Source organism: Ostrea edulis, chromosome 7, assembly GCF_947568905.1.
Source record: "Ostrea edulis chromosome 7, xbOstEdul1.1, whole genome shotgun sequence".
NCBI classification, from domain to species: domain Eukaryota; kingdom Metazoa; phylum Mollusca; class Bivalvia; order Ostreida; family Ostreidae; genus Ostrea; species Ostrea edulis.
The window spans coordinates 6792241-6808568 of NC_079170.1; the positions used below are offsets into that span (position 1 = coordinate 6792241).

The 16328-nt window shown below is 36.5% G+C and overlaps 1 protein-coding gene across 1 annotated transcript; it reads right to left on the reverse strand.

Annotated features, from left to right (window-relative positions):
- Positions 1-1624: 1624 nt before the first annotated feature.
- LOC125653932 (MTRF1L release factor glutamine methyltransferase-like) lies at positions 1625-16203 on the reverse strand. The gene is made up of 9 exons (XM_048883615.2): positions 15778-16203; positions 14285-14367; positions 14066-14159; positions 12832-12948; positions 6938-7055; positions 4515-4620; positions 4296-4391; positions 3606-3719; positions 1625-2541 (listed from the first exon to the last, which is right to left on the reverse strand). The coding sequence occupies exons 1-9, from the start codon at positions 15985-15987 to the stop codon at positions 2511-2513; spliced, it is 969 nt and encodes a 322-aa protein (XP_048739572.2). The 5' UTR covers positions 15988-16203; the 3' UTR covers positions 1625-2510.
- Positions 16204-16328: the final 125 nt, after the last annotated feature.

The window sequence follows — 16328 nt, forward strand, 5'->3', positions numbered from 1 at the left end:
GGTAGAACATTTACTGGATTCAGCAATGTATCTTTGTAAAAGTTTTTGTGAAGGTGTTTGCCAAGGAGAATAACTGTGAAAGAGGCCACGACAATCAGGATGATAATTCTGTCTCTTACAAGTAGATACATGTATACTACCTGATCCTTTAAAATCATAATGTAAATATGAGTATCAGCAATATTTGTATATCCACTTTTAAATTTGATTGTGTAGCTGGGTATCTCAGTCAGTTCACTGTTGACTGCTGATCTGTACCTGTAGATCGCAGGTTTGAATTCAGCAAAGATTTTAATATTTTCAGATTACTTTCTACTAACTCTGCATTTTTTGACTAAATAAAGTAAATTGGAAAGGTTTCAATTTCAAAATATCGGTATACACCCTCCACTTTTTATCCAATTAAATTCCTCTCATGTGTTATTCCTCCTCTATACAGGTGACCTAATAATCATGTAAATCATCTTAACAACATTTTATGTGAAATTCTAGTCATAGAAGGTGGCCTTCTAATGACCATACACAAAAAATTTAAATGTTATTTGAGTTTTGTGTTTCTTGACTTTCATTATTGGATATATTTACTGTATCAAATACTGGATTCCTTTTACAAATGTACAGGAAGGGAGAGAATGCAATGGAGCAGACCGGGATTCGAACCCGGGCCACTTGAATCTCTAGTCAGGTGCTCTACCAACTGAGCTATCTGGCCACCAGCAATCAAACCTGGCTGATTGCTACATCCCCCCCCCCCTCCTTAAATGTCTTCACATTTGAAAACATCAACCCAGAATCTTTATCCCCTGAAAGGCATTTTCACCTGTCACTTTCAGGCGCTGGTCTATAGCACCAACAGTAAGAAGAAGGGAGAAAATGTAACGGACCAGACCAGGATTCGAACCCCCCCCCCCTCCCCTGAACCTCTAGTCAGGTGCTCTACCAATTGAGTTATCTGGCCGACGGCAACCGAACCCTGCTGACCGCTAGTTAGCTAGCTATGTATATTTCAAAAATTCACATTTAATTTTGTACACGAGGCACTAAGGCACATTTAAATTGCATGTACATTACAATAGATTCTTTTCTTTTTTTTTAATTGTGACGTCAATAGCTATATTTATATGTACATCAAAATTAAATGTGAAATTTAAAACATACATAGCTAGCTTTCTGTATAAACATAGCTATTGACAACACAATTCAATGTTGAAAACATACAAACTCCACAAAAAATGTATTGTATATATGTACATGCAAATTCAAATGAGAGAGAGAGAGAGAGAGAGAGAGAGAGAGACATGCACTGGTAACTGTAAGTCACATAAATTCAAATAATTATGATCTTACAATTTAGACTTGTGATAAGATTGGGAATAACCAAAAAAAAATTAGATTATTTAATAATTTCAGAACCACATAGCTACATTATACAAATATATAATTATATATTGATCGTGTGTTTCAGTATTATGCCTAGATATGAGGGAACAAGAAAATTGGATTTTCATGGAATTTTGGCAGAAATAATATTTGATATGTTTCAAAAGATCTTCACATTCAAAAGCTAAATACATGTAACTGAACCTAATGCTAGGGATGAATGATTAGAACATTACATTAGAGAGTAAATATATTAGAATTTTATTCAGATTGTCATATCTTTGAAGAACATTTTTAGTGCACTAAAATTACAACACCTTCATACAACTGACATTATTAACATCATCATGTACAAACAATCCATACACTCTATACAATATACTCCACTGTACAAGTCAATATCTCTCTATCAGACAGACAAGTCAATATCTCTCTATCAGACAGACACTCTATACAATATATTCCTCTGTACAAGTCAATATCTCTCTATAAGACAGACAAGTCAATATCTCTCTATCAGACAGACAAGTCAATATCTTTCTATCAGACAGACAAGTCAATATCTCTCTATAAGACAGACAAGTCAATATCTCTCTATCAGACAGACAAGTCAATATCTCTCTATCAGACAGACAAGTCAATATCTCTCTATAAGACAGACAAGTCAATATCTCTCTATCAGACAGACAAGTCAATATCTCTCTATAAGACAGACAAGTTAATATCTCTCTATAAGACAGACAACTCAATATCTCTCTATCAGACAGACAAGTTAATATCTCTCTATCAGACAGACAAGACAATATCTCTCTATGAGACAGACAAGTCAATATCTCCCTATCAGACAGACAAGTCAATATTTCTCTATCAGACAGACAAGTCAATATCTCTCTATAAGACAGACAAGTCAATATCTCTCTATCAGACAGACAAGTCAATATTTCTCTATCAGACAGACAAGTCAATATCTCTCTATAAGACAGACAAGTCAATATTTCTCTATCAGACAGACAAGTCAATATCTCTCTATAAGACAGACAAGTCAATATCTCTCTATCAGACAGACAAGTCAATATCTCTCTATCAGATTGACACTCTATACAATACAGATGTATATTCCTCTGTACGAGTCAATATCTCTCTATCAGACAAAACCGCTCTCTGTAAGTAAAATAAAATGAAGACATTTCACTATTTACATAACATTAAAAATTATTTAAATTCTAAATGTTCGTAAGTTGAAATTTGCAAATATAATAAGCTTAAATGCATTCTAATCAATCTCTCATCTTTACTTGTGAATAGATGTAATAAGTAATGCACATTCATTTAATTTCGTCTAATATTTTAGCAGTTACATGTAAGTACAAAGAATTCATCACGTGATTATCAGCTTATTTTTTATTTTTTTTGTGTGTGTGTTAATTTGTTTTGCTGTAGGCATTAAAGGTACAAATGCTTCAATTTTATGTTAGATTTTTTTGCATAAAGATACCAATACTGCGGTATTCTATGAATAAAATGAAGAAATAATCTCAATCAGATATATATGTAAAATAGTTTCAAAACACAACCTGTCTTTTTATATACTTTCGATCTGAAACAAATGGAGTGCTGATCACTGACTGTTTTATCCTTACTACTACATCTACAATCTATGAACTCGATGTCTAAACTTACCAAGGCCAATTTTCTTTCCAATTACATGTGAAGAAGGCATGCGCTATGTACATATTATACAAATAAGGCTAACCGAAGATGTGTGAGAGTTAAATTAGTCACAATTAGTCACAGTGTGAGAGTTAAATTAGTCACAGTGTGAGAGTTAAATTAGTCACAGATGAACACAATATTTTGACCTATTCCTTTCATTTGAGATGAAATCAAACAATTTACGCTGCACGAGTCATTTATACTGCCGTTATAGATACACTAACCATGTCAGTGTGAGAAACAAAAACCAATGTAATTATTAATACACGTGTACCTCTAACGATTCATTTTAACTTATAATGTAATAATAAAACACGACAGTAACGAAGACAAGTATTTTGAAACAAAATGAGACAGTTTGGTGTCAATCAATGTCCCACACTCTCTAGTGAAATCCTCAATAGACTTGACAAATTCCTATAGTGACATTGTAGCAATTTTGCCTACCTTCTGGTGAAATCCTCAACAGACTTGACAAATTCCTATAGTGACATTGTAACAATTTTGCCTACCTTCTGGTGAAATCCTCAATAGACTTGACAAATTCCAGTGCACAGTTTGAATCGCTGTTGATGATACTCTGTATCGTCTTGTGCTGCTCCAGACCAGTCTCAAGCCACAGTCTCCTACAAAAACAGAGAGAAAGTTCAACAACAATTTTACTGATAATTCTGCTGTTTGGGGAGGTTTGTCAAAGCTAATACCAGTGTCTGCTGTCAATATATGAAGTACATATACATGTGCTACAATCTTTGCAATATAAGTATCTTTTGTAACAATCTACAGTTTGACACAAATACATGTATGTCAGCATATATCAAAAAACATAAATCCATTTATTTTGTTTATATTGGTTAAATATACTAGTTAATGTTTCATTTAAAGCAAATTTTTCAAATTACAAGTTAATTTTGAACACAATTACACAGTTTCTAGTTTTGTCACATTTCCTTTTGTTTCAAACATGATATTTTCTGTCAAAGAATCCAATTGTAAACAAAAACATGGCTCTTATGTGAGAACTGTATCTCATTTGTAACTCAACTGACATTCAATTGTTTGCTGACCATTAGAAATACCTTAATCAAACATTGTAAACATTAAAAACGGGAAAATACAATTTGAAAATTTTCAGCTCAAATCATTTCAAAGATGCATAACTTTATAAACCAGTGATTGAAACACGTTTACTGAATCCATACCCATTCTTCTTCAATAACATGGGGGAAACGGCTAGCAAATGTCTTATGAAATCCAGTCCATCAGTCCCACCGTCCAACGCCCCCCTGTCTTCATATCTAAAATATGCGCAAAGTAAAAACCGTCAGACAAAACAATCACATCATATAATACATGTCATTCAATTTCATATCCATTGTACAGATTCAGAATGGCACTGAACTGTGTCCAGTGTGTTTTACCTTCTGACCTCTGGGTCAAGGTCATCAATATCTGCTGTGGGTATATACGGAGGGTTGCTAACGATGATATCAAATGGACCAAGTCGAGATAAGTATTGCATAGTCTCTGTAAAACCATCAATGAATGAATTACTATGACTGTTTAAATCAACTGCACTTTTTTTATCATCTCACAACCATGTTGAGAATCATGATGATGTATTTAAAAGTTATGAGAAAAACAGAACAAACTTTCTTGTGTTTTTAAATGCTGATACACACATAGTATTTCAATCCTGATTTCAAAAAATTCAAACATCTTCCACTTTATCATTCCACTACAGCCTAACTTTGTATCCTATGTAGAAGAACGGTGTAAAGCCTGTCATTTCTGACCTTGCAGTGTTACATGTGATTACATGAGGGAATTAAATGAAGAATGCTATACCTTCAACAGATGATGAAGAAATTTCACATTCACAAGAGGCCCACAGACCATATCACTCACCTGAGTCACCTTGGCTCTGCTGTTGTGATTTCTAAAACAGACTTTTATTTCAATCTTTATTACCATATTATAACCCCAACTTAGCACCATAAGGTCACGACATAAACAAAAATTGAAAGTATGGGATAATTAACTTCTAATTTCTAATGATTTTATTCTAATTAAGATAATATTGAGGGTAAGAAATAAAGTAAATTTAATATATTTATGCCATAAATTCTAAATGAATGAAATTTAATTATTTTTTTATTAATCAATCGAAAATGTGTATCCAATATTTTTTTACCCCCGATTGCCCATCACTAGCTCTACCTTAAAGAGTTCAGGAGATATTGAATAGGTTAGTTTTCCTTAAAAGAGGTCAAACTCCAAGATCAGTGTCACAAGGTTAAAATCTTCGGTACCATGTCACAAGGAACATGCTTAGCCTTATGAAATATGAAAGCCCTATCACTCGCCATTCAAAAGTTATGAGCAAGGTTAGAGCTTCAGACAAGACAGACAGACAGACAGACAGGACAAAAAGAGTCGCAGAAAGTTGCAAGGGCATTAGAAAAACTGGAATGTTATCTCTCTTCTAGCACATGTTGTTGGAACAAATGTTCGAAGATCAACTTGCATGAAATACCGTGGATGCTATTTGAATGAACAATTAAATTTCAAAAAACTTGTAAGCAAAAAATGCAGGACCATCTCATTGAATATATTCCAAATTAGACAAATTCATAAATAACTAACGCAGGATTCGTGCAGACAGTTAATACAACCTTTATTGATTAGTCATCTTGATTATACTAACAGTGTGCTATACTGCCTACCAAATTGTACTTATTCAAACGACTGCAACTCCTTCAAAATCATGCTGTAAAAGTTGTTTTAAAATGGAAATCTACTGACAGTTCAAGAGAAGCCCTAAAGAGTCTGCATTGGTTACCTGTCCAGTATATTTTAGAATCATATTTAAGATTGCTTGTATCGTTTTTAAATGTCTCAATGAGAGTGACACTCCTTTATATCTTAACAATATGTTGAGCATGAGAAGGTCAGCCTATGACACCCAATCTGTTGACGTTGGAACCAAAACACTCATTATTCCGGCCGTTAAACGAAAAACGTTTGCATCAAGACCATTCTCACTAGCAGGACCAACCGTGTGGAACGAGCTGTCACAAAATATTAGGACAATAACTGAATATACCTATTTTAAACGCCATCTGAAAACATTTTATTTCACTACTGCCTTTTACTAACTGTTACACACATGTCAATTTCACTATTAATAATATTACGATATTAACTTTTTTACTTGTGTAATGTTTTACTTCTGTACAGTGCCTTTGATATCTTTTATTATAAAATTGTGCACTTTATGAATTGTAATAATAAATTGTGATAATAAGAATCCACACATTTTGGAAACATTTGCACTTGGATCTGATTTATGGTAGTGTAGCCCAGTGGTTCTTAAGAAGAAGATTTTTAAATGATCCCAAACCAATTTTGCCTTTTCTTAATTATCTCCCCTTTTAAGGAGGCATGGACCTTCATTTGAAGAAACTAAAATCTCCTTTACCAAAGAAGGATTTGTACCAATTTTGATTGAAATTGGCTCAGTGACGTGGTTCTGGAGAAGAGGAAAATGTGAAAAGTTAACAGACAGACCATGAACAGACAGACGACAGACAAAGGAGTTAAAGGTCATCAGAAAAAGCTCACATGGGCGGGCTTTTAGCTCAGGTGAGCTAATACGATGTCTTCATCAAGGTAGGATAAATTCCTTATCAATCAAAATGGAGGAATTATATTAATCTATTTCATTATATTTTTTAAATTTTAGGACTCGTAAGTATATCACGGTTTTCTCACCAGTAGTTTCTCCATTTTTCGCCTCAAATCACACAATGATAATGATTGATCACGAGCGCCACTAACAAACCTGCACTTTTGAAATCCATGTTAAGGACAACAGCTCTCCCCTGCACTTGATGCTTGGTCAGGTTCTCCAGCGTAAGGTCACAGGCAACACAGCTGATATCACATGCCACGGCTGTCATCTGCAGGAATAGCAACCAAAAGTTAGAACATAGGTCCCCATAGGTTATGATACATAAATACAGACTGCATCAAGTCATAAATACAGACTGCATCAAGTTATAGATATCCTACATAAATACAGACTGCATCAAGTCATAAATACAGACTGTATCAAGTTATAGATATCCTACATAAATACAGACTGCATCAAGTTATAGATATCCTACATAAATACAGACTGCATCAAGTTATAAATACAGACTGCATCAAGTTATAAATACAGACTGCATCAAGTTATAGATATCCTTTGTTTACAAACTTGCCATGAAGCGAAGAATATCATTATTGTACTTAAGGTATGACAATAACTACAAATTCTTCAGCAACATGCATGTAAATAGGATAATTATATTATTATGATGTTTATTGTGATCTTCAGTTTATGGTTTTGTAGAAAAAACACACTGAGTTCATTTGAATAATTTCATGTATAATTGTAATACTGGATTTGAAATGGAGAGAAAGAGAGAAAGTGAATGATAGAGAGATGACAAATGATCCACACTTGTGTCAATATGCAAGGAGACTAATGTAAGTATATGACATTGTGATATGTGTGTCTGTGTGTGCTGTATACAGTTTGTATGAGTTGATATGTGTGTCTGTGTGTGCTGTATACAGCTTGATGAGTTGATATGTGTGTCTGTGCGTGCTATATACAGCTTGTATGAGTTGATATGTGTGTCTGTGTGTGCTGTATACAGCTTGATGAGTTGATATGTGTGTCTGTGTGTGCTATATACAGCTTGATGAGTTGATATGTATGTCTGTGTGTGCTATATACAGCTTGATGAGTTGATATGTGTCTGTGTGTGTTGTATACAGCTTGATGAGTTGATATGTATGTCTGTGTGTGTATGTCTGTGTGTGTATGTCTGTGTGTGTGTGTCTGTGTGTGCTATATACAGCTTGATGAGTTGATATGTATGTCTGTGTGTGCTATATACAGCTTGATGAGTTGATATGTATGTCTGTGTGTGTATGTCTGTGTGTGTATGTCTGTGTGTGTATGTCTGTGTGTGCTATATACAGCTTGATGAGTTGATATCTGTGTCTGTGTGTGCTGTATACAGCTTGATGAGTTGATATGTGTGTCTGTGTGTGCTGTATACAGCTTGATGAGTTCATATGTATGTCTGTGTGTGTATGTCTGTGTGTGTGTGTCTGTGTGTGCTATATACAGCTTGATGAGTTAATATGTATGTCTGTGTGTGCTATATACAGCTTGATGAGTTGATATGTGTGTCTGTGTGTGCAGTATACAGCTTGATGAGTTGATATGTATGTCTGTGTGTGCTATATACAGCTTGATGAGTTGATATGTATGTCTGTGTGTGCTATATACAGCTTGATGAGTTGATATGTGTGTCTGTGTGTGCTATATACAGCTTGATGAGTTGATATGTGTGTCTGTGTGTGCTGTATACAGCTTGACGAGTTCATATGTATGTCTGTGTGTATGTCTGTGTGTGCTGTATACAGCTTGATGGGTTGATATGTATGTCTGTGTGTGCTATATACAGCTTGATGAATTGATATGTGTGTCTGTGTGTGCTGTATACAGCTTGATGAGTTGATATGTGTGTCTGTGTGTGCTGTATACAGCTTGATGAGTTGATATGTATGTCTGTGTGTGTATGTCTGTGTGTGCTGTATACAGCTTGATGAGTTGATATGTATGTCTGTGTGTGCTATATACAGCTTGATGAGTTGATATGTGTGTCTGTGTGTGTATGTCTGTGTGTGCTATATACAGCTTGATGAGTTGATATGTGTGTCTGTGTGTGCTGTATACAGCTTGATGAGTTGATATGTGTGTCTGTGTGTGCTGTATACAGCTTGATGAGTTGATATGTGTGTCTGTGTGTGTATGTCTGTGTGTGTGTGTCTGTGTGTGCTATATACAGCTTGATGAGTTGATATGTGTGTCTGTGTGTGCTGTATACAGCTTGATGAGTTGATATGTGTGTCTGTGTGTGTATGTCTGTGTGTGTGTGTGTGTCTGTGTGTGCTATATACAGCTTGATGAGTTGATATGTGTGTCTGTGTGTGCTGTATACAGCTTCACGAGTTGATATGTGTGTCTGTGTGTGTATGTCTGTGTGTGTATGTCTGTGTGTGCTATATACAGCTTGATGAGTTGATATGTGTGTCTGTGTGTGCTGTATACAGCTTCACGAGTTGATATGTGTGTCTGTGTGTGTATGTCTGTGTGTGTATGTCTGTGTGTGCTATATACAGCTTGATGAGTTGATATGTGTGTCTGTGTGTGCTGTATACAGCTTGATGAGTTGATATGTATGTCTGTGTGTGTATGTTTGTGTGTGCTATATACAGCTTGACGAGTTGATATGTATGTTTGTGTGTGTATGTCTGTGTGTGTGTGTCTGTGTGTGTATGTCTGTGTGTGCTATATACAGCTTGATGGGTTGATATGTGTGTCTGTGTGTGCTGTATACAGCTTGATGAGTTGATATGTGTGTCTGTGTGTGCTGTATACAGCTTGATGAGTTGATATGTATGTCTGTGTGTGTATGTCTGTGTGTGCTGTATACAGCTTGATGAGTTGATATGTATGTCTGTGTGTGCTATATACAGCTTGATGAGTTGATATGTGTGTCTGTGTGTGTTGTATACAGCTTGATGAGTTGATATGTGTGTCTGTGTGTGCTGTATACAGCTTGATGAGTTGATATGTGTATCTGTGTGTGTGCGTCTGTGTGTGTATGTCTGTGTGTGCTATATACAGCTTGATGAGTTGATATGTGTGTCTGTGTGTGCTGTATACAGATTGATGAGTTGATATGTATGTCTGTGTGTGTATGTCTGTGTGTGTATGTCTGTGTGTGTTCTATACAGCTTGATGAGTTGATATGTGTGTCTGTGTGTGTGTGTCTGTGTGTGTATGTCTGTGTGTGCTATATACAGCTTGATGAGTTGATATGTGTGTCTGTGTGTGCTATATACAGTTTGTATGAGTTGATATGTGTGTCTGTGTGTGCTATATACAGCTTCATGAGTTGATATGTGTGTCTGTGTGTGCTATATACAGCTTGATGAGTTGATATGTATGTCTGTGTGTGCTATATACAGCTTGATGAGTTGATATGTGTGTCTGTGTGTGCTATATACAGCTTGATGAGTTGATATGTATGTCTGTGTGTGCTATATACAGCTTGATGAGTTGATATGTATGTCCGTGTGTGCTGTATACAGCTTGATGAGTTGATATGTGTGTCTGTGTGTGCTATATACAGCTTGATGAGTTGATATGTATGTCCGTGTGTGCTGTATACAGCTTGATGAGTTGATATGTGTGTCTGTGTGTGCTGTATACAGCTTGACGAGTTGATATGTATGTCTGTGTGTATGTCTGTGTGTGCTGTATACAGCTTGATGAGTTGATATGTGTGTCTGTGTGTGCTGTATACAGCTTGACGAGTTGATATGTATGTCTGTGTGTGCTATATACAGCTTGATGAGTTGATATGTATGTCTGTGTGTGCTGTATACAGCTTGACGAGTTGATATGTATGTCTGTGTGTGCTATATACAGCTTGATGAGTTGATATGTGTGTCTGTGTGTGTATGTCTGTGTGTGTATGTCTGTGTGTATGTCTGTGTGTGTATGTCTGTGTGTGTATGTCTGTGTGTGTGTGTCTGTGTGTGTATGTCTGTGTGTGCTGTATACAGCTTGATGAGTTGATATGTGTCTGTGTGTGCTGTATACAGCTTGACGAGTTGATATGTATGTCTGTGTGTATGTCTGTGTGTGCTGTATACAGCTTGATGAGTTGATATGTATGTCTGTGTGTGCTATATACAGCTTGATGAGTTGATATGTGTGTCTGTGTGTGCTGTATACAGCTTGATGAATTGATATGTGTGTCTGTGTGTGTATGTCTGTGTGAGCTATATACAGCTTGACGAGTTGATATGTATGTCTGTGTGTGTATGTCTGTGTGTGCTGTATACAGCTTGATCAGTTGATATGTATGTCTGTGTGTGCTATATACAGCTTGATGAGTTGATATGTATGTCAGGGTGTGCTGTATACAGCTTAATGAGTTGATATGTATGTCCGTGTGTGCTGTATACAGCTTGACGAGTTGATATATATGTCTGTGTGTGCTATATACAGCTTGATGAGTTGATATGTATGTCTGGGTGTGCTGTATACAGCTTGATGAGTTGATATGTATGTCCGTGTGTGCTGTATACAGCTTGACGAGTTGATATGTATGTCTGTGTGTGTATGTCTGTGTGTGCTGTATACAGCTTGATCAGTTGATATGTATGTCTGTGTGTGCTATATACAGCTTGATGAGTTGATATGTGTGTCTGTGTGTGTTGTATACAGCTTGATGAGTTGATATGTGTGTCTGTGTGTGCTGTATACAGCTTGATGAGTTGATGTGTGTCTGTGTGTGTGCGTCTGTGTGTGTATGTCTGTGTGTGCTATATACAGCTTGATGAGTTGATATGTGTGTCTGTGTGTGCTGTATACAGATTGATGAGTTGATATGTATGTCTGTGTGTGTATGTCTGTGTGTGTTCTATACAGCTTGATGAGTTGATATGTGTGTCTGTGTGTGTGTGTCTGTGTGTGTATGTCTGTGTGTGCTATATACAGCTTGATGAGTTGATATGTGTGTATGTGTGTGCTGTATACAGCTTGATGAGTTGATATGTGTGTCTGTGTGTGCTGTATACAGCTTGATGAGTTGATATGTATGTCTATGTGTGCTATATACAGCTTGATGAGTTGATATGTATGTCTGTGTGTGCTATATACAGCTTGATGAGTTGATATGTGTGTCTGTGTGTGATATATACAGCTTGATGAGTTGATATGTGTGTCTGTGTGTGCTGTATACAGCTTGATGAGTTGATATGTATGTCTGTGTGTGCTGTATACAGCTTGATGAGTTGATATGTATGTCTGTGTGTGCTATATACAGCTTGATGAGTTGATATGTATGTCTGTGTGTGCTATATACAGCTTGATGAGTTGATATGTATGTCTGTGTGTGTATGTCTGTGTGTGTATGTCTGTGTTTGCTATATACAGGTTGATGAGTTGATATGTGTCTGTGTGTGTTGTATACAGCTTGATGAGTTGATATATGTGTCTGTGTGTGCTATATACAGCTTGATGAGTTGATATGTGTGTCTGTGTGTGCTATATACAGCTTGATGAGTTGATATGTGTGTCTGGGTGTGCTGTATACAGCTTGATGAGTTGATATGTATGTCTGTGTGTGCTGTATACAGCTTGATGAGTTGATATGTATGTCTGTGTGTGTATGTCTGTGTGTGCTGTATACAGCTTGATGAGTTGATATGTATGTCTGTGTGTGCTGTATACAGCTTGATGAGTTGATATGTATGTCTGTGTGTGCTATATACAGCTTGATGAGTTGATATGTATGTCTGTGTGTGCTCTATACAGCTTGATGAGTTGATATGTATGTCTGTGTGTGTATGTCTGTGTGTGTGTGTATGTCTGTGTGTGCTATATACAGCTTGACGAGTTATGTATGTCTGTGTGTGTATGTCTGTGTGTGCTGTATACGGTTTGATGAGTTGTCCATACTGTATGTCCTTCCTCTTAAGTGTGTTGTCTGTATGTCTTCCCTGCTCAGTATGTATGTGTTTCATGTTTAATGTGCTGCTTGTATGTCTTCCGTGTACATCTTTTGCAATAAATAAGTCAAAAAAGGAAAAGGAAATTACCCAAGGCAGTTTGGACAGTAAGCACAGAGTTACTGCCCCTGATCCACAGCCCACCTCCAGGAATGTCCGACAAGACTTATTCTGTCCCACATGTTGTATCATATACTGAACCAGTTCCTGTAGAAGTTCATAGGAAGCATGTGAACAATCTGTGTGAAACTGAATATCAGGGAACTTATAGATTATTTATCAAATTTATGTTATCACATGCTTAGTGATAAACTTCAGTTATTTTTTCCTTCTTTTCATTACTTGAATCTAGAGCCCATACATTTCTGTGTAATTCTTCATGATTATCTTTTAACTAAATAACTGTGTCATGATGTGTTTTGTTTAAACATTAAAGTTTGTTATCTAGGCCTTGACATGTATTGTAATAAAATGGTTTCTTTAATAGCTTGCAATTATATATAAGTCAAGTGACAACGTCGTTCATGCATCAAAATTCATAAAATGAAGGTGGAATAAATAGAATACTACATGATACAATCTAAATCATAGCCCTCCATCTGATTCAAGGCCACTCAGGCTGGTATGACATAATTTACCTATCTAATATTATCCTATATGATATTAATCAATGTACATTATATAATATTAATCAATGTACAGTATATAATATTACTGTACTTACCTCAGTTTCCGGTCTGGGAATGAGGACTGGTGGAGATAATTTAACAGTAACTGTACCTACCTCAATTTCCGGTCTGGGAATGTGGACTGGTGGAGATAATTTAACAGTAACTGTACCTACCTCAGTTTCTGGTCTGGGGATGAGGACTGGTGGAGATAATTTAACAATAACTGTACCTACCTCAGTTTCCGGTCTGGGAATGTGGACTGGTGGAGATAATTTAACAGTAACTGTACCTACCTCAGTTTCCGGTCTCGGAATGAGGACTGGTGAAGATAATTTAACAGTAACTGTACCTACCTCAGTTTCCGGTCTCGGAATGAGGACTGGTGAAGATAATTTAACAGTAACTGTACCTACCTCAGTTTCCGGTCTCGGAATGAGGACTGGTGAAGATAATTTAACAGTAACTGTACCTACCTCAGTTTCTGGTCTCAGAATGAGGACTGGATGAGATAATTTAACAGTAACTGTACCTACCTCAGTTTCCGGTCTGGGGATGATGACTGGTGGAGATAATTTAACAGTAACTGTACCTACCTCAGTTTCTGGTCTGGGGATGAGGACTGGTGGAGATAATTTAACAGTAACTGTACCTACCTCAGTTTCCGGTCTGGGGATGAGGACTGGTGGAGATAATTTAACTGTAAATTCATGGAAATCCCATTCCTGGATGACATATTGAAGTGGCATTCTAAAAATAGGAAGGGGGGGGGGGGGGTGGGTTGGGTTATAGCTTCTTAGACAAAATAGTTATCTAACTGTAATGAGGATTAGAAAATTATTATTAATTTAAAATAATAAATAATAGCATATTACCTTTCCATACGCTTCATTGCCAATTCATTAATTCGTGTTAGCTGTGCTTCATTGATAATCTGTCCTCCGGGAACTTGATGAAACTACAATAGTGATGATGGCGAGTTGTGAAATTGTAAAATTATATTCCCTGCTGCCTATGTAATTTTTGTATTTTAGTTGGGATGTAATTTCATGGTTATATAATTAGTAACAATAGTCACAACTAACCTAACAAACTGACCCTTTTAATTACTAATATTCCAGGTAAGTGAAATCATTAGTGGGTCCAATCACAGGCAATTGCATCGCTTGGGGTCGAATTTACTATATAAAGAGTAAATTCGACCCCAAGCGATGCAATTGCCTGTGGGTCCAATATTATAGGTTCAAAACCTTTCAACATGTTCAACTTGAATAAAGTCGAAATTATTGTGGGCCCCAAGCTGAATGAGGCCTAAACCTCTGTGGGTCCTGTAGTATTATAGAACTGAAACCCCTATATGGGTCCAACTTGAATAGAGTAAAAACTTCCAATTTCAACACAGCAGAAGCCTCCAGCAATCAATCATCTTTTATTGCATAGAAGTGTAGCGATCAGCCGGGTTCGATCGCTGGTGGCCAGATAGCTCAGTTGGTAGAGCACCTGACTAGAGAATTCAGGGGGCCCAGGTTCAAATCGGGGTCTGGTCTAGCTGTTGCATTTTCTCCAGTTACAGATGTTACTGTTTACTACGTACTACTCTTTTAATGCATTTCAATTCTTTAGCAGCATTTATCATATTTTGTGTAGAATTCTCTTCCTTCACCTGTTTGTACAGCTGCAGATCTGTAGCTCTCTGGGAAAATATTGGGTCAGACTAGGTGTTTTGTTTTTATTAACAGGTTGGGAACACTTCCCCTATGGCGAGAATTTAAAACGCGATTATCCCTCTTTAGCGAGAGTGTAAACATTACCATAAATAGGTGTTTTAGCGACTTTATTGAAAATAATGGCAAATCCCGTGTAACGCTGAATAAGACAACTGTGACACACTTTCAACATGATGCGAATTGTCTCTGTGAAATTCACAACATAGTCAAGAAATTGCATATCAACGTTGCTGTGTAAGAGGGAAGCAGTCTGAAATCCACATTGTGAGTGTTTTTGTTTTGATTAATATATTTGCAGAAGTATCAGACATTTTAGCACTTTTTTCTTCTTTTCACGTGAAACACGAAGAGATATGTACTCCACGGGTGTTTTTCTCGGTTGTACGGGATATATTTACTCTCGCCAGAGAGGGATAATCGCGTTTTAGCGGGAATATCTCGCTATAGGGGAAGTGTTCCCAACCTGATTAAGGGTGGTATGGTATAGATCTATACTATTATTATTATTGCAGACAAAATGACCCGTTCCTGGTGTGGTCAGACCTTGTCTGACCCAATATTTTCCCCAGAAAGTTACAGATCTGCAGCTATTGTTTGAAGGGTCAGACGGGTAACATATAAGCAAAACTGTATACATTTACCATCTTTTTACCCAAAACATGGGCAATGATGTATTCGGCAGAGAAACGAGATTCTGTGTCCTCTATTCCAACATTTTGAAATTTTCTGATCAAATTTGAGCACACTTTGATTGCATCACTGGGATACGCACTGCTGGAATAGCAAGAAATTGGATTCCTCGTTGCTCTGTAAAAAGCGTGAAGTCCCTGAATCCTCGTCAGACATCGCATATCAAAAGTGAAAGTAAAAGTACGTCCACGTGGGTTTGTCGTCTTAATAACTTGATTACCGGAAAATCACAATTTTGGAAAAGTATTTCTTCATTCTATCAATAAGGTGATATCATTATTATGAAAACGAGAGAGAAAATCGCCACCGTTTGCAATTTTTAAAGGGACTTATGAACGAGTTATTCAGTACCAAGTTAAAAACCTCAAACTGAAAGTGAAAATAGAACCCGAACGTGTACACGACATGTAAAACAGTTAAGTTCACAAACTGTGCTGATGACGTCTTCCAAAAAAGGTTTCATAGTTGTACTTTAAACTGAAATTAGTTTGCCGGTAATTTT

Bases quoted from the DNA above. Each gene is read 5' to 3' on its own strand.
- LOC125653932 (XM_048883615.2), bottom strand. From the start codon at position 15,987: ATGCGATGTCTGACGAGGATTCAGGGACTTCACGCTTTTTACAGAGCA. The intron at 7,056-12,831 runs GTAATTTCCTTT...CTATTCCTGCAG, and splicing joins TACTGTCCAAACTGCCTTGG to ATGACAGCCGTGGCATGTGA. The intron at 4,392-4,514 runs GTAAAACACACT...CGCATATTTTAG, and splicing joins CTTGACCCAGAGGTCAGAAG to ATATGAAGACAGGGGGGCGT.